Genomic DNA, 22,543 nt, shown 5'->3' with positions numbered 1-22,543 from the left:
CCGGCTCACACATCATGCAGCTACAGCGCATCACCTGTCCAGCCATCTCTACTTATTTAATTAATTTATACGAATTTGAGTTAAATAATTTCTAGTACCTCTGTCGTCTTATTCAATTAATCAACTAATGGTGAACTTTAAAATACTTTTTAAAATACTTTGATTCCAGATCCACAGCGATGTGGTTGAGTCTTAATGGCTCTCTGAAATGGCTTGGCAATCCACTCCATTCAAGTGCAGTTAGGAATGGATAACAAATACTTCTCTAGCAGCAATGCCCACACCCCTGAAAGAACTAAATAAGGGAGTTAATGTTTATACAAGGTTTCAAAATTCCAGAAAAGGCTTGAGGTATCCCTTTCATCTGTCAACATGTTAAGTGTCTATCAAGTAAAAATGAATTGCAAGTATTTGTTCGCATTTGAGAGCAGACTCTGTTTCGAGAAATTGTGAACCTTGATGTGTCTAGCATAGTTGTTAAAAGTAGCACGAGATTGTTGGTCTTTTTTGTATGTAGTTGTAATCTGTTTAATTATGGGTTCTTCTGTTGTAGTTAAAAAAAGGGTACCAACAATTGATTCGCCACATGCGTATGGGTCATCCCTTTTGGAACAACACATAAGAGATGTTGGCATAACTGATCCTTTGATTGGTATGTTTTTTTCCAATAACATCATGTAATCCTATTGTATGTATTAATCAGTAAATTAATTTGTCTGCTATAGCATATTTATTGGTTCTTTTCCAGATTTGGATATGATAAGAGGATGTCTTTTCATAATTAATGTAATAACAATTGCCCTTTATAACTGAAATCCTAGGAGTAAACATGTAATAGTTTGTTTTTGTACAATCTGTTTAGTAAAATCAATCCAAACCTTTATTAGCAATTTTAAGTCAGAGGGAGGAAGGGAATGCATATATTTCCATGTTCAATATAGACTGATACCCATAAGGGTCAGAGTGTTTTCATTCGGGAGCCAAAGCAACATGTTTTTTGATTCATGCTTTCTAGAAACTTGCTGTTCATTTTGTGATCATGTTCGAGGTGTCTTGTGGGAGCAGGCTGCCTTTTATTATTATATATGAATGTTATACAATGTGGACCGGAAGTGCATAAACCAAGCCTGAAGGCTTAGCCTGGAACTAATGGGCATACAGTGGCTTAGTGGTTAACGCTGCTGCCTCACAGCACCAGGCACCTGGATTCACTTTCAGCCTCTGGCAACTGTCTGGGTGGAGTTTGCATGTTTTTCCCATGTCTGCGTGGGTTTCCTCCAGGTCCCCCTGTTTCCTCCCATGGTCCAAAAACGTGCAGGTTAAGTGAATTGGCTATGCTAAATTGCCCATAGTGTTTAGGATATGTAGGTTAGGTGCATTAGTCAGGGGAAATGTAGAGTAACAGGATGGGGAAATTGGGTCTGGTGGGATGCCCTTTGGAGAGTCATTGTGGGCTTGTTGGGCCAAATGACCTGTTTCCACACTGTAGGGATTCTTTGATTCTGAAATAAATGGTGGAGTAGGTTGAAGGGTTTACTTGACCAACCTAGGGTTCGTAATCTCTTTTTGGATGTACCATTAGTAATAGAAGCATTGACAGCAAGGGATTCCTGAATCTCAATTTAGTCATATGTTCCTTATTGGTATTGTGAATAGATGATTAAAAACAAGTACTGACCATGGTGGATTGCTTCAGAGATGCAGTTTAAACAAACCTTTTTTGAAAAGGAATCCAGGTAAGTGGACTGTACAAGTTGAAGTTCATAGAATCCCAATGCCAATCCACCAAATCTGTACATGTTTGGACTGTGCACAGAAACCGGAGCACCCGGCAGAAATCCACGCAGGCACTAAGAGAATGTGAAAACTCAACACAAGCAGTCATCCAAGGTGAGAATCAAACTTGGGTCCCTGATGCTGTGAGACAGCTAACCACTGAGTCACCGTGCCACCGAGTACACAGCGTTTGTAAATTTGAAGTTTGTCTTGTTATGCACAAAATAATAATTCCATATCAACCAACACTGGCTAGGAAACCTCTCCTCTTGGTTGTTAATATTTTTTGCTTCTTTAAGAAAACCTCTTTTTTTTCAGCAGTGTGCTGGGATTATCTTAATTGTATGCTATTGGGTATATCTAATATTATCTAATACTAGACAAGACCTATTTACTAGACATATTTAGTTCTCATTGTCAAATAAGATTGCCTGTAGTGTTTGAGAGTAACTTGTAATTTTTTTGATGATATGTCTGATTACTGGAAGATGCAATTCCACATTGACAATGGAGATTAAGCCCTCCGTGTTGGCTGATATCCTCTTAATCCATTGACATTATCTTGCTTTATATTGTCATATTTCAACATTTAAAAACAAGTAGGATGCCTAATTGTTCAGTTTGTTTAACAAAAACAGGAATTTAATGGAATGATCATCACTGCATGGTAATTTGATTTATGTCCAGCTGCTACACTTGCAGTTGAAATGCAAGGGTTTTCTGGCGTGGTTCTGTATTATAAACCTAGAACACGAATTGTTACTTGGAAATGTCTCATTTTATTAAGTCATAATTTCAGTCAAATAAGTAAGCAGTTTTTAATAACTTAAAGCTGAAGTCTGAGGTATGTTGTGTTTCTACAGGACTGAAATATGTAATTGAATATCAGACCGCACAATCACCAGATCCAACATTCTTCTGTGGACTTTGCAATTGTCGAGGAGGATTTTCCTCATTTATGTCGCATTTACTTGGCTATAAGCATAGGCTGAATTATATGGTAAGCATTTCTTAAATGGCATCAGTGGTTAAGTCTGTATAAAATTTATAATTTCTATTCACCTATGATCTGAAGCTTCCATTCATGTAGAGGATTGTCAGTTGGGCTCACAGTATATGATGTACTTGCATGTTCTGGAGGCTGCATTTTTAATACACAAAGTCATAGAGTCATGGAGATGTACAGCACAGAAACAGACCTTTCGATCCAACTCGTCCATACCGACCAGATATCCCAACCCAATCTAGTCCCTCCTGCCAGCACCCAGCCCATATCCCTCTAAACCCTTTCTGTTCAAATACCCATCCAGATGCCTTTTAAATGTTGAAATTGTTCTAGCCTCTACACTTCCTCTGGCAGCTCATTCCATACAAGTACCACCCTCTGTGTGAAAAAGTTGCCCCTTAGGTACCTTTTATATCTTTCCTCTCTCGCTTAAACCTGTGCCGTCTAGTCTGGACTCCCCCACTCCAGGGAAGAGACGTTTGACTATTTATCCTACCCATGCCCCTCACGATTTTGTAAACCTCTAGAAGTTGTTGATCTTTGAGGGGCCCTATTCTCTCCCAAGTTACTCTTTTGTCCTAAATGTATTTGTAAAAACCCTTTGGATTCTCCTTATTCTACTTGACATAGCTACCTCAACCTCCATTTTTTCCCCTCCTGACTTTCCTCTTAAATGTACTCCTCCTGTCTTTACACTCTTCTAAGGATTCATTCCATCTATCTTGTTTATACCTGACATATGCTTCCTTCTTTTTCTTGACCAAACCCTCAATTTCTTTAGTCATCCAGCATTCCTTACACCTACCAACCTTTCCTATCACCCTAACAGGAATATACTATCTCTGGATTCTCGTTATCTCATTTCTGAAGGCCTCCCATATTCCAGCTGTTCCTTTACCTGTGAACATTGCCCCCAATCAGCTTTTGAAAGTTCTTGCCCAATGCCATCAAAATTAGCCTTCCTCCAATTTAGAACTTCATCTTTTGAGTCTGGTCTATCCTTTTCCATCACTATTTTAAAATGAATAGAATTACGGTCACTGGCCCCAAAATTCACCCCCACTGACACCTCAGTCACCTGTCCTGCCTTATTTCCCAAGTGTAGGTCAAGTTTTGCACCTTCTCCAGTAAGTACATCCACATACTGAATCAGAAAATTTTCCTGTATGCTTTTAATAAATTCCATCCTATCTAAATCTTTAACACTGTGGTAGTCCCAGTCTATGTTTGGAAACTTAAAATCCCCTACCATAACCACCCTTTTATCCTTACAGATAACTGGCATCTCCGTAAAAATTTGCCAAACACTCCCCCTCGTGTCACGCGGGGGGTTGTTCCACTGCCCCACCCCAGGGTACCCATTCTCCACTCCCCAGACCTGAATCTGGGGGACCTTCCACCACCCCCTCAACACCACCCTCAGGGGGCCCTTCCACTGCCCCACAAGACCCCTTCTCTTCCACCAACCCCAACCCCGCCTCGCACGCCCTTGCACCGGCCCACACCATCTCCACCTCGAGCGCCCTTGCACCGGCCCGCACCACCTCCACCTGGCGGTGCCCTTGCACTGGCACGCACCACCTCCGCCTGGCGCTGCCCTTGCACCGGCCCGCACCACCTCCGCCTGGTGCTGCTCTTGCACTGCACCCCTCCCCTCAAAGTGAGGGCACTGCCCCACCTCATCGGGTCCATCTCACCCCACACCCCACTCACCGTGCATTCCATTTTGATGTGGTATGATTGCACTCAGAGTGTTCTGTTGATGGAATAACATCGACACCCCTTCTCCACAAACCCGCGCGCTTTTCTTCTCGGCCCCACGTTCCAACCTGGACTTTGGCCCGACCATCCGATCCTCATCCTCCTCCCCCTTGCCGTTGTTGTCTTCCCAATGCAGTCTCCATCTCTCCGCATTCCCAACGTGCTACTGCTGCCGGGATCGCTCCCCGACGAGGGTCCATGATCCTCCTCGGCCGAGTGACTTATCCTTCCTTGAGAGAGCTGGGCAAAACAATCTCTCGCTGGCTGACGGTCTGTCCTGTCCCGGTCAACCCAGGTCTTCTCCTCCTCCTTCCTGAACTAAATCCTGTTCTTTGCAGACACTTTAACTAACAAAAAAAACACTATTCTCTAATTCATTTGTCTTTTATACAAGTCTTGGAGCCTTAACTGGTGCATACTCAATGGTTTCACCTTGACCAATCAGATTGCTCTTGGCAACTATTCAGCATTTTCCTTATTAGGTAAAATGATTTTCCTTTTACATTGATATGTTTTGCACATTGATCTGATAAACATAAAATGAAAAGCTTCAAGAAAATGTCTTTTTTTACACCAATGTGAAGTTAGAGATGTGGGCCGCTAAGGAGCTGAATACCAGAGGTGAGATGAGGTGAGAGTTAGGTGACGTAAAAGCCACATTTGACTTTGTGTAGCTTCAAGGAGCCCTTGGAAAACAGGTGTCAGTGGGATATCTCTCTGCTGGGTGGAGTCAAAACTAGCATAAGGATTTGGAGATGTCGGTGCTGGACTGGAGTGTTGGTGGTGGTTTGCGTGCCTGTGAGAGTGTGTGTGCGCGTAAAGGGGTGTAAGTCTGTGAGAGGGTGAGTGTGGTAGTATGTGTATGTGTGTATAATGGGGTCACGTGTAGTGTGACATGAACCCAAGATCCTGGTTGAGGCCATCCCTATGGGTACCAAGCTTGGCGATCAGCCTCTGCTCAGCCACTTTTTGTTGTTGCCTGTCCCAAAGTACGCCTTGGAGGACAGTCACCCGAAGGTCCAAGGTCGAATGTCCTGGACCGCTGAAGTGCAGTCTGACTGGGAGGGAACACTCCTGTATGTTCATTGTTGTCCATAGCTTTGTATCCATTGCCATAGCTCTGTTTGGTCTCACCAATGTACCATGCCTTAGTGCATTCACATTCTCACACACTCTCACAGATACTCATAACCCCCCCACCCACCCACACACACACCCAATTTTGTGGGGTGAATTTGTACTTACAGAATTACATTTTACTTTGCTCAAAAACTGCACGAATCCATGTAAGGTTCTGTAAATCTGTTTTTAGATTAGAATTGGTCTGACCATTGTGGCACAGACAGCTTCCCAGTGTGAGACAAATACCTTCAATACATTATCTGGGCTGACATGACACCAATTGTTAAAGTTCGCTTGAGAATGTAACTTTTTAAAAAAAGTTTTGTGATTTACATATGAAAGAACTGAAACCAACATGATCATTCTAAAAGATTAGAGACTTAATAAACAATCCAGGTCTTTTTCAATATATGATTTCAGTTACATCACACTGTAAACTTTTGCTATAAATTCTGTGTCTTACGTTCTTATTCTCCAGAACCACCTGATGAAGGAGCAGTGCTCTGAAAGCTAGTGCTTCCAAATCAACTTGGTGTTTTGTGATTTTTAACCTAGTATAAGGAAATATGTTGTACTGTTGGAAGTCAAGTCATTTCCACTCCAGGACATGTTTGCATGAGTTTCTCAGTGGTGTCATTGGCCCCTCTCCAGTTGCAACATCTGTAATAAGTGGAAACGTTCATTCACTGCGCAATGTTCAGCACCATTTGTAACCTCTCAGATACTGAAGCTGTCCATGAAAAATGCAACAAGATCTGAGCACTGTCCAGACTTGGGCTGACAAGTGGCAAGTAACATTCATGCCACGCAAGTGTCAGACAATAACGTATGGAAGGATGGGAGCAACACCACTTGCATATTCCTCTCTAAGCAGCATACTGTCTTGACTTTTTAGCATATCTTAATTTTGTTTCAGTGTCAGTGGATTAAAATCCTGGAACTCTCTCCATAAGTGTTAACACCAAATGGGCTGCAGCGACCGCTACTTTCTTGAACCATTAGAATTGAGAAATAAGTGCTGACCCAGAGACTATGGAATCCTTACAGTGTGGAAGCAAGCCATTTGGTCCATTGAGTCCACACCAACCCTCCAAAGACCATCCCATGCAGAAACCCCCTGCCCCCATGCCCCACACACCCAATCCTTTCCCATGACTCATCCATCCAACCTACACCTCCCTGGACATATGGGCAATTTAGGATCCACCTAACCTGCACATCTTTGAACAGTGGGAGGAAACCAGAGCACCCAGAGAAAACCCACCCAGACATGAGGAGAATGTGCAAACTCCACATAGTCAGATACCCAAGGCTGGAATGAGATCTGGGCTCCTGGTGCTATGAGGCTAACCACTGAGCCATTCTTAATAATGGTTACTGTGACTTGGATAAATGAATACAGTAAAACTGCAAAGGACAGATGCAAAATTTGCAAGCTAGTGATTCCATAGCAAATAATATTTAATTTGAATAATTCCAATTTACGAAGCAAGAAGGAAGCATTTCCAAATAGGCAGTGTCTGCTGACATCAGCGCATGCTCTATACACTGCTTAAATTCACGGATGTGTATTTAAATAAGGTCAGGTTAAAACAGGACATGGGGGTAGAGTGAAGGTAGGTGGCAGGAACCTCCCAGATTTTCTCTTCGCCACCCCCACACTCATCCTCACTTGCCTCTTCTGAACACCTTTTCAGTATTGCACTCCTTGCATATGACAGTGTTAGCAATTTTATGTTACGACATAGTACATGTGGAATTTTGCACATGCATAGTTGTGGATGTCAATAGACACTGCCTTCCAGCAGCGAGGGGAAAGAGGATGAAATAGATCTGGGAAGGAAGGAGTTAACACTTAACATGGTTTGTCTTCAAGCAAAAATAAAATCAAATACTCCACTGTATAAAGGATCCCCAACTTGTGAACACAATCTCATACAGGCATGTAATTTTTAAAATCCTGCCTTATGAACATTTCCTGTACTTACCAGCAGCTCTTTTTTAAATTGTTTTGTATTGTGCCCTGACTCGAGTACAAATCAACTTGCGAACAGACTCCTGAACTGAGCTCATTCAGAACCTGGAGACGGGCTATGTTGGCAAATCTAAAGGCTAAACGTCTGAAGCCTTCATACTAGTCACATGAGAACGAAGGATTTTTGTGTGGTCTAAAATTGATAGACTTTTTCTTGATTGTGATATTGGCATAATTGTTTCGGTTCACTTTAATTGTCCATTCTCAATTATCCTTTAAAAGGTGGTGGTGAGCTGTCTTCTTAAATTGGCTGCTGTCAATATGATGTTCAGGTGTTTGACCCAGAAACAGTGAAGGAGCATGCAGATATCCCGTTAGTATCAAATGGGGCTGACCTATAATGCAAGAAAACGGCCTGTTTTAGGTAGTGTGATGAGACATGGCTGATCAGTAATATTTATCATAAAAGGATCCTCCGATGTTTCTGTGGAAATGTGATAGCATTGTAACAGAGTTTCCATAGTTACTTTGACAGTCATGTGATTAACTCCTGAAACTGAGGCCTTAAATTTATCAAGCAAATGTTGTGGGTATTTGTGGGAGGGGATTTAAAAATCTCCATGATTAAAAGTGGGCTACTGATGGCTGATGCAGAAGTTATAAATAGTATTAAATGATAGAGATTCCCATTGTCATCAAAATACACAGGAAACCTGAGAACCAGGAAAATTTTAAAAATAGCAAAGGCCGACCAAAAAAATTGATAGAGAAAAATAAATTGAATAGAACTAGCAACAAATTGGAAAATAAATTTTATAATTCTCTCTCTCTTTATGTGAAGTGGAAGAGATTAGTGAAAGCGAATATTTGTTGCTTGGAGGCCAAATTCATACATTTTATAATGAGGAAATGGCAGAAACGTTAAAATAAATAATTTGTATCTGACTTAAGTGGAAGTCACAAAACAAAAAATCCCTAGAATAGTTGGGGGGCAAATATCTGGTGTATGTATGAAATGTAGCACAAAGGAGAAAAGATTTTGAAAATTAATGGGCCTAAATGTTGATATATCCAATGATCATCTGAGATGTATAAGATATAATTCACAGGTTATGGCGGCAGAAAAAAGTAAATGCATTGTTTTTTTTATCATTCCAGAATTATCTAGTTTCTGGAATGGTCTTTGTTTGTTGGAAGAGAGCAAAATATAGTTCCCATAATCATGAAAAGAGGAAGAGAAAAAACTAGGAACTAATTAAGAAAATGGGTAGTCAATGATGTAGGCAGTCGAAAACTGCATTCATAATACTGCACTTGGGAATAAGGAAATAATAGGCTTCTTAAATAATTGTTTTGTGATGTTATGGGAAAAATCACCAGTCTGAGTCAAAGTCGAGGTTCAATGACAGACTGTTGTACAAGGAAATACCAGAGCTCTGGGGAGAGAAAGCCACCAATAACACTGTGGTCAGCTACAATTCTTGACCCCGAGCACATGTCAAGATACTTATAAACATCTTGTGATACAATAGGTCAGTGATGAGATTATTGTCTTTGTAACATGATTTGTTTATGGCAATCATTGCAGAATCAATAGTTTCGATACAGTCATTGTCAGTTCCAGTTCCTATGTTAAACCTAGATACTTCGGTGGTAAGTGTACGCTACTCGTGTATTCTCTTCCCCGCCAACCTTAAACTAATCTTAAACAGGTTAGCGCATTGTGCTGGTCTTCTGGTGACCCCAGGCAGTGTCTGTATTTGCTCTGCTGTCTCTCTCCATATTGTGGTCTGGCGGCCATCTTATTTGTCAAGTGGCCAACTGATGGCTCAGTGGCCATCTTGTGTGTCCATGTGCCTACTGTTACCCTGCCCCGTGCCATCTCCCACTTCAGTGACTAATCTTTTCAGTAGAGGATAGGAAAACATTTCTAATATTCCAGGGGAATTAATGATAAATGAAGGGCTGGAACACAATTTTAATTTGCCTTTGACACAATGTCATTAAAGATAAATTCCTGGAGTGCTTGGAGAAGATTTCCTCACTTTAAAGTTTTAAAATTCTGCAGCAGAACACAAGATTTGGGGGAAATGGTTCAAACACTGTCTTAGAGTTTAATTCAACCAGAATTATTAAAAGCTACAGCCATTCCATCAATGTAATGCTACTTGATTTTTTTTCAGGGAAGAGCATACCCAGATGCATTGCAACTTGACGGAGTAAAACTGAAACAGTCAGAATTGAATGCACTAGTTAAAGAAAAGGCAGAATTTATTGAGAAAATTGATGGAAGGGGCAATGTTAAGGTAAATATAATGATTTTCAAGACTTTATTTCAGGATCTTTGTCTTGTTTTGCAAAGAAATTCTATGTCGAGACAAACTGCAGAATCATCATTTGCTCGTGCGTGGGTTAGCGTGCAGAAAAAGCTGGTTAGGGAGTAGTTTAAAGATAGCTCAATGTTGGACAGAGTGTTGTACAAGCAATTATTGGCACTTGTAACAAAGGGAGTATAGTAATTATGGATGATTCCAGAACAGTCAGAGTGGATTTCAAGCTAGCAAACATAACTCTGCTGTTACATAGGGAAAGGGAATAGAAGGGACAAAAGATCAGTTAGTTTGAATCATTCATCAAAAAATGATTGACTTTAGGAGTTGGATTGTCATTAGGACTGGAAATGGCCCATACCTTTGATAGTGATAATATGGAACTCTTGACGCTGACTACCTCCTGGTCCTCTTTGACTTTAAGACATGGTTGTTTGGTTGAAGAACATTGTATGTTTATTCCATAAGCTGTTGTCAAATGATTTTTGTGCAACCTGGACAGACCACAGTGCAGTTGGGGAGTAGAGAACTGGAGGGCAATGGTTTAAAGTGAGAGGGGAAAGACTTGAAAGGGACCTGAGGGGCAACTTTTCCATGTACAGGTAGACAACCTTTTATCCAAAATCCAAAAAGCTCCAAAGTCCAAAGGTTTTTTTTTGTTTTTTTTTCTCTCATTAACAAGGTTGTTTGGCATGCAAACAGTTAACCCAAGTCGACACCCACTCGATGCGTGTCACTCAGATGAGACATGGGAGGGCATGGCCCAGCACCGACAGGCCTCGATTCTGTTTCAAGGCCCATTTTACTCAGTGAGTCAGCTGTTCGGTAAGAATTTCCAAAATTTCACCATCAAACTGTCACTTATTCTGAAATTCGAAAAATTCTAAATTCCGAAAACCAGCTGATCCTGAGCATTTTGGATAAAGGATTGCACATCTATACAGGGAAGTGATTGTATGGAATTAGCTGCCAGAGAAGATGGTGCGAGTGGGTACAATTAGAAATTTAAAACGCATCTGGATGGGTATATGAGGAGGAATGGTTTAGAGGAATGTGAGCCAAATGCTGGCAAATGGACTAGATCAGTTTAGGATATCTGGTCAGTGCAGGTGTATTGGACTGAAGGGTCTGTTTCCATGCTGTGTAACTCTGACTCTATGTTGCCCTCTGAATTGACCATTTGTTGCTGGCAAATATAATACGTTACTTGGCTATATCTTTGTGAAAAGGCAAAGCAACACAGAAATATTGTAATGCTACATGTTTTGAATGAGTCAACAAAAAATGAAGTGGCAAGGAAAGGAATGCAGCTTACAGCGAGCGTCCAAGTAAGTGCAAAAGTCTTATGTACCTTTTCCGAAAGAACTTATTCATCTTAATCTATAATTGAATCACTGTTTCAGGGAGATTTGAAGTTTGCTCAGTGAAATTTTATAAAGAAATGCATAAAAGCAGTTTAGCAATGGAATTTCCAATCTGAAACCAAACTATAGCCGTGGGTGGGGGTAAAAGGAAAGGAATGCTCAAGAAGCCAGATATCATTGGGCAATGGTTCTTGAGCGAGGGGCAACAACTGGTGGGGAAAATATTACAGGTACAAAGTTGTTATAATAATAGGAAGTGCTAATAATGAAGGTATTTAAGCAAAGAGGAATATTTGTGAAAAAGGTTTGAGTACTAGCTTCACACCAGCTGTGTGGACTAGGGCGGGTATTTTGATGATCAGCTGATGCTTGGAGCTCTCTTTCAGAAATATTCATTATGTGAATTTCAGGTTGTCCTGGATGATACCCCAGTTGAATTTTCTGGAGGAAACTCTGGGAAAAGAGTTCCCGATAACTGTAAGTCTCTTAGACTCAGACTCCGTATTTGACTAACTGCAATGATTTTATCTTTTTATCTTGTTCATTAACAAATATGTATCAGTTTTGCTATTTAAGAAATGTGGTAGCTGTGCTGAAAGTATAGGAGGTGTAAGCTAATGGATAACACCAAAATTGATAGTATAGTGGCTTGTGAAAAATGTTACCTAAGATTGCAAAGAGATCTTGATCAATTAAGTCAATGGGCTAAGGAGTGGCAGATGGAGTTTACTTTTGATAAATGCAAGGTATTGCATTTTGGTAAAACAAGTAAGGATAAGACTCGTACAGTTAATGGTAGGACCCTGGTTAGTATTGTAGAACAGGAAAACCCAGGGGGTTCAGGTTGAAATTTGCATCACAGGTAGACAGGGTGGTTAGAACGCTTATCTTCATTGCTCAGACCTTTGAGAATATGAGTTGAGACATCATGTTGAGGTTGTAAATGACGTTGGTGAGGCCTCTTTTGGAGTATTCTGTGTAGTTCTTGTCCTCTTCTAAGAAGGATATTATTAAATTAGAGAGGGTTCAGAAAAGATTTACCAGGATGTTGTTGGGAATGGTGGGTTTGAGTTATAAGGATAGGCTGGGACTTTTTTCCCTGGAGTATAGGAGGTTGAGGATTAACCTTTATAGCGGCTTAAACTCATGAAGGGCATAGATAAGGTAAATAGCAAAGGTCTTTGCCCTCGGGAAGGGGAGTTCAAAACTAGTAGGCATATTTTTAAGGCGAGAGGAGAAAACTTTACAAAGGACATGAGGGGTAACTTTTTTTAATACTGTGGTTCATGTGTGGAATGAACTGTCAGAGGAAGTGGTGGATGCAGATACAGTTATAACATTTAAAGGACATCTGGATAAGTCCATGAATAGGAATAGTTTGGAGGGATGTGGGCCAAACGCAGGCAAATGTTCAGTTTGGGAACATGGTTGGCATAGACTTTTTGAACTGAAGGGTCTGTTTCCAGTGTGTCTCAGAGGAAATATACTCATTTGATGCCTAGAATGACGGGGTTTTCTTGTGAGGAAAGGTTGAGTAGACGATGTCTGTTTCCACCGGAACTTTTGAGTGAGCGGCAATTTGATCCTGAACAGCCTTGACAAGGGGAACATGGAAAAAAATGTTCTAGGTATTTCCAGAGATAAGGAGGACTGTTTTAAAATTGCGTATCATCCTTTTTAATGACAAATAAAGAGAAATAACTTTGGAATTCTGCAATAGAAGTTAGGATATTAATATTTGAAGAATTCAGCAATGATGAATTCCTGCAAAATGATGGGCAGCAGTTAGGCTCTTTCTTGGAGATGGTCATTGCCTGGCTTTTGTGTGGTGCAATTGTTACTTACCACTTATCAGCCCAGGTCTTGTGCTATTTGGATATGTACTGCTTCAGTATTTGATGAATCTCAAATGATTCTCAACATCGTGGAATTGGCAGTAAATGTCTCCATGTCCAACCTTGCTATAGAAGGAGGGTCATGGGAATGGTTTCAGGGATGAGCAACTTCATGAGGAAATACTTTTCATGCACTGAGTGGCTATGGTCTATCGTGCAGGCAGATTCAATTGAAGCATTGAAAAAGGGAATTAGACTATTATTCAAAAACAGAATGTGCAGGGTTGCAGTGAGAAGCTGGAAGAATGGCATTAAGTGAACTGTTTGCTGTGAGTCTGTGCAGATTTCATATACTGAATGACAACGTCTTGATGGGAAGAATTCTTAAATTCTGCAGTGTAATTCTCACCTGAAGGTAACTAAATTGGAGGCAGGAAATCTAGCTCCATATAACGATCAAATAGCATAAAAACCCAACAGGTTCTGTTATGCCTTTCAGGAAGGAAATCTGCCGTTCTTGCTCAATCTGACCCACCTATGAGTCCAAACCCATAACAATATGGTTAACTCTTAGCTGCCCTCTGAAGTACTTTCAAAAGCCTCTCAGTTGGAGGATGGGCAACAAGTGCCAATGATATCCTGAATTAAGTTTTAAACATGAGCTGAAAGGGAAAAACTATCATATTTTGGTTGCATTCCATATTTGTTAAAGTAGATCCCTGATATTCACAAGTTTACATCATTAGAGTATGTGGAAATTAGATATAATTCATATTTGCCATGAATTTGCATATTCAAAACCATTTTACTTTTAGTATTTAGAATGGTCAAAGCTTTGTGTTGTGAAAACTTTAGAAGTAGCTTTCGTTTGAGTATGAGTGCTGCAAATTTTATTTTCTACAAATCAAGAATAGCATGATCACAGTGTAGGGTGGGTAATTATTTTCAACGCATGCAGGAAGGTTTCCACTCAGCAGCACCTAATTAATGTGGCTTGGTAGACTGCTTTATACTTTCAAAGTTCTGTTTTTGCTGATTCAGATGGCCAGTCACAACATGACAACTTTGGAAGTAGTTTTAATCATTTTAATTTGGAAAGTCCCAGCGTCTATGACCCAAGATGGATACGATTGCAAGGTAAGGGAGCTAACTTGGTTTACATGCACAAACTTGGTAAAAAAAAACCCCGATGACTGATTTTTAAGTAACTAAATAAATAACTTATTTGAAATTTTATTTGACATAATTTATATTCTTTTGGTTTTTCAGATGGACAGTCAGATAAATATTCAAGACACGAGGATTTTAGAAGTAGTTTTGGTCAGCCTGATAACATGGGAAATTCTAGTTCTTATGAATCAAGAATGCCTCCTTGTCACGGTAGGAATAAGAGACAGACAGTGATGTAGTGATGTTGTTACTGTACTCTAATCTAGAAACCAAGGCTAGTGCTTTCGGAATATGAGTTCAAACCCCACCGTGGCAAATGCTGAAATTTGAAGGCTGCAAAATTCTGGAATTTAAAGCTAGCCTAATGCTGACCATTGTTGAATATTGTAAAAGCCCACTTAGCTCATTAATGCCCTTTCGGGAAGGGAATCTACCATCCTTACCTGGCCTGGTCTACATGTAACTCCAGACCCAGTTGATTATCAATTGCCCTCTGAAATGGCCTTCCAAATAATTCAAATTAAGGAGTAATTCAGGGTGCACAACAAATGCTGCTCTAGCCAATGACATCCATTTGCCATGAACACAGTTTTTTAAACAGGTCCTTGTTTATCACTGGCTAGATGTAAAAGATCAAAACTCTGTCCTACTGGCTTGGGAGATCACCAGCTTAAAGTGGTAGTAGAATGCACTGTTGTCTCCGGGCTAGGAAAGGGAAACTCAGTATGTTCAAGTACTCTTCATTTTCTTTTGTCAACCTTACTGGAACACGCATGCTTTTGGTATGTGAATGAAATTTTTTTTTTCCCTTTAAACTCTCAGACTTTGCAGGCCAATGTTAGAAATTTTCAAGCAACTGTTTGACTGTGAAATGGAAAAAAGACGGCAAATATCTTGTAACAAATTCTTTCAAAGTAGCAATGAAGTTGTGCCATCTGGTTTTATTATTCTGTTTAGAATCATAATCTTGGTTGTTCCAGAATCCACACAAGTCTGGCTATAGATGATACATTAAACACTGTACTCCTACAGTCTTTTTCATTGGTTCTTGAAAGGGTTGCTTTTTGCACTGGCAAGATTTTATTTAATTTGCCTTGGCTCCTCTTAGATAGTAAGATGATCTGTTGGGTAGGGAATACAGAAATGTAATTCAGATATGAAGTAGTTTGGTAACTTGAGTAAATGCTTCCATGATAATGTAACTTATTCTGCTCAAGGGAGAAGGTGCTAGCGAAGTAAACATAGTGAATTATTACAGCCACAGTGCACAAGTGGAGAAGTAATTTAATCTTTTTTTTTAAAATCCGTTTTGAGTAGAATGTCCATGAAGATGCAACAATCTACAGCCAAGAGATTTGGGAACAGTAACAGTTTATCTGTGTAATCACTTATGTGGAGAATCAGATGCAATAGATAAACAAGTGCATTGAGCATGATCAGTCCGCATTCACTGTCTGTTATTTGAAATCAGATGGAAGGAAGCCTTAGAATGCTTGATCAGACCTTGTTGAAGCACAGTAATGTTTTCCAGTTCATGGTTATCAGTCAAGTGTGAGTGGGCCATAAGAAGGATGATGGAGTCATCATCTATAGTACATGGGCCTGGGGACTGATCAAGTCCTACCCAATCCTTTCTTTTTTGCCCCCAGACCTTTTCACCCACTTGCCAGAGTCTTCTGTCCTAACTGGCATGCAATAATTTTTGTCTCCGATCTAATGGTTCCCAAAGCCCTACATTTCAGTGAGAAGCACCTAAGCATGAGCTGAGTGGAATAAATAGTCTGCTGTAATAACTCTAAGAAAACCAGCTTATCTTTCCTTGAGTCAGATACATTAGGAACAATTAAGCGGCTATTGGAGGTTAGTCTGATCTTAGAGTAGGATAAAAGGTCGGCACAACATCGAGGGCCAAAAGGCTTGTACTGTGCTGTACTGTTCTATATTCTAAAATGCTGACACTGGAGCAGAGAAGCATATGTGTGTAGAGGTGGCAGAAACAGCAGAGGGATCCTCCGAGTGTGGAGATAAGTGGAATGGAAAGTAAGGAACAATCGGAATCTTATTCATTGTCTGTGAAAGGGGGAAAGCATGAGCACAGAAATACTGGAAATAGAAATATAGAAAATAGATGCTGGAGTTAGCCATTTTGAGGAGGTTGAGGTTTTGTAGAGATTTACAAAATCATGAGGGGTGCAGATCAGGTGAATAGCAAGGGTCACCATTCACTGGGTGAAGACATTTCTCCCCCTCTTAGTCCTAAATGGCCTCCGCTATCCTTAGACAGTGACTCCAGGCTCTGGACTCTCTGACCATCAGGAATATCCTTCATATGTTTGCCCTGTCTAGTCCTGTTAGAATTTAATGCTTCCATGAGACCTCTCTGATGGGTTGAACATGGCTGCAGGCCATGTCAAATAAGTGGAGGGGGATCCTTGGTTGAGGAAAAGCATCCCAAAGTGGCATCATCGGAACACATCTAACAAAGCTGGAGAAACTGGGAGAATAAGACTGAATGGAACACTTGCAGGCAACAGAGTGTGTGGAGACATAGTCGAGGTCACACTAAGGTAGCAGGGTGGTTGTAAGGTAGCAGGGTGGTTGTTATGGGGGACTTTAACTTCCCAGATATTGACTGGGAGAGCTATAGCTCGAGTTCATTAGATGGGTCGGTGTTTGTACAATGTGTGCAGGAGGGTTTCCTGACACAATATGTCGACAGGCCAACAAGAGGGGAGGCTATATTGGATTTGGTTCTAGGTAATGAACCAGGCCAGGTGTTAGACTTGGAGGTAGGTGAGCACTTCGGGGACAGTGACCACAACTCGGTGACTTTTACTTTAGTGATGGAGAGGGATAATCGTGCGCCGCAGGGCAAGAGCTATAGCTGGGGGCAGGGAAATTATGATGCAGTGAGGCATGACTTAGGATGTGTGGATTGGAAAAACAGGCTTCAAGAGAAGAACACTAATGAGATGTGGGGAGTGTTCAAGGAGCAGCTACTGCGTGTCCTCGATAGGTATGTACCAGTCAGGCATGGTGTAAAGGGCCTTGTGAGGCAGCCGTGGTTTAGTAAGGAATTGGAGTCCCTTGTGAAAGGGAAGAAGGCGGCATATGTAAAGATGAGGCGTGAAGGTTCAGTAGGGGCGATTGAGAGTTATAAGGTAGCCAGGAAGGAGCTAAAGAGGGAGCTAAGAGAAGCGAGAAGGGGACATGAAAAGTCTTTAGCTGGTAGGATTAGGGAAAACCCAAAGGCTTTCTATAGGTATGTCAAGAATAAAAGGATGACTAGGGTAGGTATCGGTCCAGTCAAGGATAGTAGTGGGAAGTTGTGTGTGGAGGCGGAGGAGATTGGAGAGACATTAAATCAGTACTTTTCATCAGTATTCACTCAGGAACAGGACACTGTTGCTGATGTGAATATGGAATCACAAATAATTAGAATGGATGCCCTGGAAATATGCAGGGAAGAGGTTTTGGGAATATTGGAAAGGATGAATATAGATAAGTCTCCTGGGCCTGATGGCATTTACCCCAGGATCCTATGGGAAGCTAGGGAGGAGATAGCAGAGCCATTGGCCTGGATTTTTATGTCGTCGTTGTCAACAGGAATAGTACCAGAGGACTGGAGGATAGCGAATGTGGTCCCATTGTTCAAGAAAGGGAGTAGAGATAGCCCTAGCAACTATAGGCCAGTGAGTCTGACTTCACTGGTGGGCAAAGTCTTAGAGAGAATGGTAAGGGATAAGATTTATGAACATCTGGGTAGGAATAACGTGATCAGGGATAGCCAGCATGGTTTTGTGAAGGGCAGGTCGTGCCTCACAAACCTTATTGAGTTCTTTGAGAAGGTGACCAAGGAAGTGGATGAGGGTAAAGCAGTAGATGTTGTGTATATGGATTTTAGTAAGGCGTTCGATAAGGTTCCCCATGGTAGGCTAATGCTAAAACTTCGGAGGTATGGCATTGAGGATACATTAGAGGTTTGGATTAGGAATTGGCTGGCTGGAAGGAGACAGAGGGTAGTAGTTGATGGATTATGTTCATCTTGGAGCGCAGTTACTAGCGGTGTACCACAAGGATCTGTTTTGGGACCATTGCTTTTTGTTATCTTTATAAATGATCTAGAGGAAGGACTTGAAAGCTGGGTAAGCAAGTTTGCGGATGACACATAAGTCGGTGGAGTTGTGGATAGTGAGGAAGGAAGTGGTAGGTTACAGCGGGATATAGATAAGTTGCAGAGCTGGGCGGAAATGTGGCAAATGGAATTCAATGTAGCTAAGTGCGAAGTCGTTCACTTTGGTAGGAATAACAAGATGATGGATTACTGGGCTAATGGTAGGCTACTTGGTAGTGTGGATGAGCAGAGGGATCTTGGTGTCCATGTACACAGATCTCTGAAAGTTGCCACCCAGGTAAATAGTGCTGTGAGGAAGGCATATGGTGTACTGGGCTTTATTGGCAGAGGAATTGAGTTCCGGAGTCCTGAGGTCATGTTGCAGTTGTATAAGACTCTGGTGCGGCCTCATCTGGAGTATTGTGTGCAGTTTTGGTCGCCATACTATAGGAAGAATGTGGAAGCTTTAGAACGAGTGCAGAGGATGTTGCCTGGAATGGTAGGAAAATCTTATGAGGAAAGGCTGAGGTACTTGGGGCTGTTCTCATTGGAGAAGAGAAGGTTTAGGGGAGATCTGATAGAAGTGTATAAGATGATTAGGGGTTTAGATAGGGTAGATACTAAGAACCTTTTACCGCTAATGGAGTCAGGTGTTACTAGGGGACATAGCTTTAAATTAAGGGGTGGTAGGTATAGGACAGATGTTAGGGGTAGATTCTTCACACAGCGGGTTGTGAGTTCATGGAATGCCCTGCCCGTATCAGTGGTGAACTCTCCTTCTTTATGGTCATTTAAGCGGGCATTGGATAGGCATTTGGAAGTTATTGGGCTAGTATAGGTTAGGTAGGATTCGGTCGGCGCAACATCGAGGGCCGAAGGGCCTGTACTGCGCTGTATCCTTCTATGTTCTATGTTATATGTCACTGTGAATTTATAATTTATATTGACAGTTTTCAAAAATAAAAACCCTTGTGAGAAACAAAGCTCACACACTGCAATAATTTCAGTCCGAGACAAGATCTGAATCAGCAGAGCTCTTTATTTCACACTTGCAAGTGGGTGTGATGTCCACAAGGCAGGGACAAAACACACCCCAAATTCAACAAATACTCGATATTTATACAATTTGGTTCCTATATGTTTTTTTCTTATTTCATTGTTTCCCCCCTTGTTCACATCCTCCACTTCCCTGAGACCCTCCTGCTTATCTCATGTCTTATCCAGTCTTATCTGTGGAAAACATGCTCATTCCTGATGTCAGGCTATTTGCCCCTCATCCTGCCTCTTTACAGCATCCTGTCACTAAGCCCTTCTAAATGGTTTTGTTCCTGTGTAAAAGTGGGAAACAGATGTTTTATACCTATTGTTTGTTCAGGCATATTGTGTTTAACTGTCTGTCTTCACAGCATCTTATCACGAAGCCCTTCGAACTAGGGTTAACCATTTATTACATTCTTAGCAAACCAATTAGCATTTCCTCCACAGAGTTCACATTCTTGTTGACTCAGCTCCTGGCTGAAACAATTGCACACTAATGGAGTTCAGTTATTTTTTATATAATGAATTTTAGAATTGCAGAAGAAACATAAATTTCCTATATCCCACAATTGCCCCTTTTTCTTTCTTTACCATTTGTTACCTTCTGTATTTTGTTCTTTTAAGCATTGCTCCTGAAATTCGCAAGCATCATTTAGGAAATTTCATCCATTTTGGTCTCACTCATCTCCTCAATATTTAGTTGATAAAGTTCTTTTGTCAGATTTCCTTTTAAGGGCATCTGTTTCATTAAGGTTGTCTCAATCAGTCTCTGGGTGAGCCCTCGTTTACAGGGTATGATACAACAGCCAATGGCCACCAATACCCCGACTACTACTATCAGGGAAGTAAGGATGGAAACTACCACCCCCTTCCATCTTCCGAACCAGGATTCAAGCCATCCCGTGAGAGATGTGTCTACTCCTGAATTCTCAGCCAGTTCCTCTGCTAAGGTAGACAATCCCCTTAAGGCTCGAGTAATTGAACCATCAGGTGCAGTGTTATTAGGAATAAAGGTACAACAGCTTTCTCCTAACATCACACACACACACACACACACCCTTTTTTCTGCTAGAATCATATCAAGGGCCATTCTGTTCTCCCATGCCATCCTACTTGTCGCATCAAGCTGATCTGATATTTCTTTAACTGCATCTCTTGTATAATTTATAAATCGCTGTAAATTATAGAAAATGTAATTTAGCCAATCTACATTTTTATTAATTGTTACCCACCAAAAGAGAGCTGAAACAAAGCCTGCCGCAATCTGGTTACGAGCCTTGAACTCATCAGGTACCCCCCCAGGGACTCCTATCGAATCGAGATAAATCCTGTCATCGAAAGAAGTGTCTAACAGTGATCTCTTACCCCTTCCCTGTTTCCCTACTATCTTTTCCTTCTCAAATGCCAGGGTAAATGGAATTGCCAATTGTACAATTGCACATATCCCTCTCCAATCCGGAGGTAAGGTGGGTCTCAATATTTTGCCTCCACAGTACCATCACAGATCTGCTCGGGGAACCTTTAGTGCTGAGTAGTTCCTCCTTTCTTCGTTTCGGTAACATTTTTAATCTCTGTACACAATTTCAGCTCCCCCAAATCTCTATACCGACTTGTACCTCGTCTATGCACACACGAAGTGTGGTTTCCAACTGCAGCAGAAAATGCAGGGGAAACTTGTACATCTTTCTTCTTCAAGGGAGGGAACATCAGAGATAGGGAGGAACAATTCGTATCATTCTCATTCCATGCAGTCTCATCCTGATACAGGGCTAGCATACATTTCATGCCCTGCCTGTCTCGCTTCCACCCGAGCGGAAAGGGAACCACCTGGGCCACTGGCCTACCGGAGGTACATGCATAGCAATTGCTTTTGTTCAAACTTTTTACAGTATACTTTACCCATTCAACCCAGGCATTTGCATCCCTGTACCCAGTTTCTATTTCGAGAGTCTGTTTCAAGTCCTTTACCTCTATTAATTTTTACTACTTTAGGATCAGTGGGAGGGGTGAAAGGTTGTATCTCATTATCCAGTAATTCCGCCCGTTTTCCCTGTCCTACGCTTGTTCGAAAACAACAGCCCACGAAGTGTTTCCCATGTGCTTTCATTTCTATCCCTATTACACCAAGTACCATCCCCAAGGCCATCCCCATAGGACTTAAGATGTATCTCTGAACTGCGGTACTGTCTCTGAATATCTACATCCCCACAATTGACTAAGCTGCATGCATCAGCGTCTATTACTTGTGGATTATCAGACTCAGGAACCATTTATAATACATATGAAAAGGATATTTGACAAAATCCCAATACTAATAGGGCTAGCATCATAACTCTAAGCATTCCCAGTACTTTAAACATCATACTGAAGCACAGAATGACTCAATATACAATCCTACAGAAATAATCCCACGCTCACGTCGCCACTGTATAATCAGTTACTCAAAGTCTCTTTAGTCTGAGTTTTAGCAGTCCTGCATTGATTCGGCTGTCCAGACTTCTTCCTCAACTGGAGATTCCACTGGCCCTTTGATCCGAGTGTAGTGAGTCCAGCCTTTCTCCGTCGTCCTTATTGCCATTTTAGTCGTTAAAAGAGCCTGGTACGGCCCTTCCCAGTCCGGCTGCAATTTAGTCTCTGTCCATGATTTTACTCAGACCCAATCTCCCGGCTGGATGGGATGAACGGTGAATTCTAGGGGTGGAGTCTGTGCCAATAAACCCTGTTTCCTGAGGAAAGACAAAGAGGAGGACAAGCCCAGTATATACTTCTTTAAGAACAACTCTTTAGTTTCGGGAATTGGCAATTCTCCGTTCGTTCCCAGATAAGGTAATCCAAATAAGATTTCATAGGGGGATAGTCCCAAATCTTTCCTTGGGGCTGTTCGTACTCGCAAGAGAGCTATAGGTAAACATTTGGTCCAAGGGAGTCTGGTTTCTATTATCAATTTAGAGAACTGTCGTTTGACTGTTTCCAATATTGTTTTAGACACCCCACTCACAGTGGCGGTAGCTAGAGGGTATGCCTCAACCCAACTGGATAAATGATCTACTAT

At 41.3% G+C, this 22,543-nt stretch overlaps 1 protein-coding gene and 1 pseudogene across 2 annotated transcripts in view; one reads left to right on the top strand and one right to left on the bottom strand.

The window, feature by feature from the left end:
• Window positions 1-22,543, top strand: part of LOC132815715 (uncharacterized) — a 66,964-nt gene that overhangs the window by 21,543 nt on the left and 22,878 nt on the right. For both annotated transcript variants that reach the window (XM_060824796.1, XM_060824797.1), the window contains 6 exons: window positions 554-652; window positions 2,640-2,776; window positions 9,824-9,946; window positions 11,745-11,811; window positions 14,211-14,306; window positions 14,439-14,549. In XM_060824796.1, the coding sequence (XP_060680779.1) occupies window positions 554-652; window positions 2,640-2,776; window positions 9,824-9,946; window positions 11,745-11,811; window positions 14,211-14,306; window positions 14,439-14,549 (633 nt within the window). The remainder of the gene's footprint in view (window positions 1-553; window positions 653-2,639; window positions 2,777-9,823; window positions 9,947-11,744; window positions 11,812-14,210; window positions 14,307-14,438; window positions 14,550-22,543) is intronic.
• On the bottom strand, window positions 19,475-21,462 carry LOC132815714 (uncharacterized; annotated as a pseudogene).

The sequence above is a fragment of the Hemiscyllium ocellatum genome, chromosome 5 (genome assembly GCF_020745735.1).
Source record: "Hemiscyllium ocellatum isolate sHemOce1 chromosome 5, sHemOce1.pat.X.cur, whole genome shotgun sequence".
Classification (NCBI taxonomy): domain Eukaryota; kingdom Metazoa; phylum Chordata; class Chondrichthyes; order Orectolobiformes; family Hemiscylliidae; genus Hemiscyllium; species Hemiscyllium ocellatum.
Note: the sequence above shows the minus strand (reverse complement) of the source record. Positions and strands in the feature narration are given on the sequence as shown.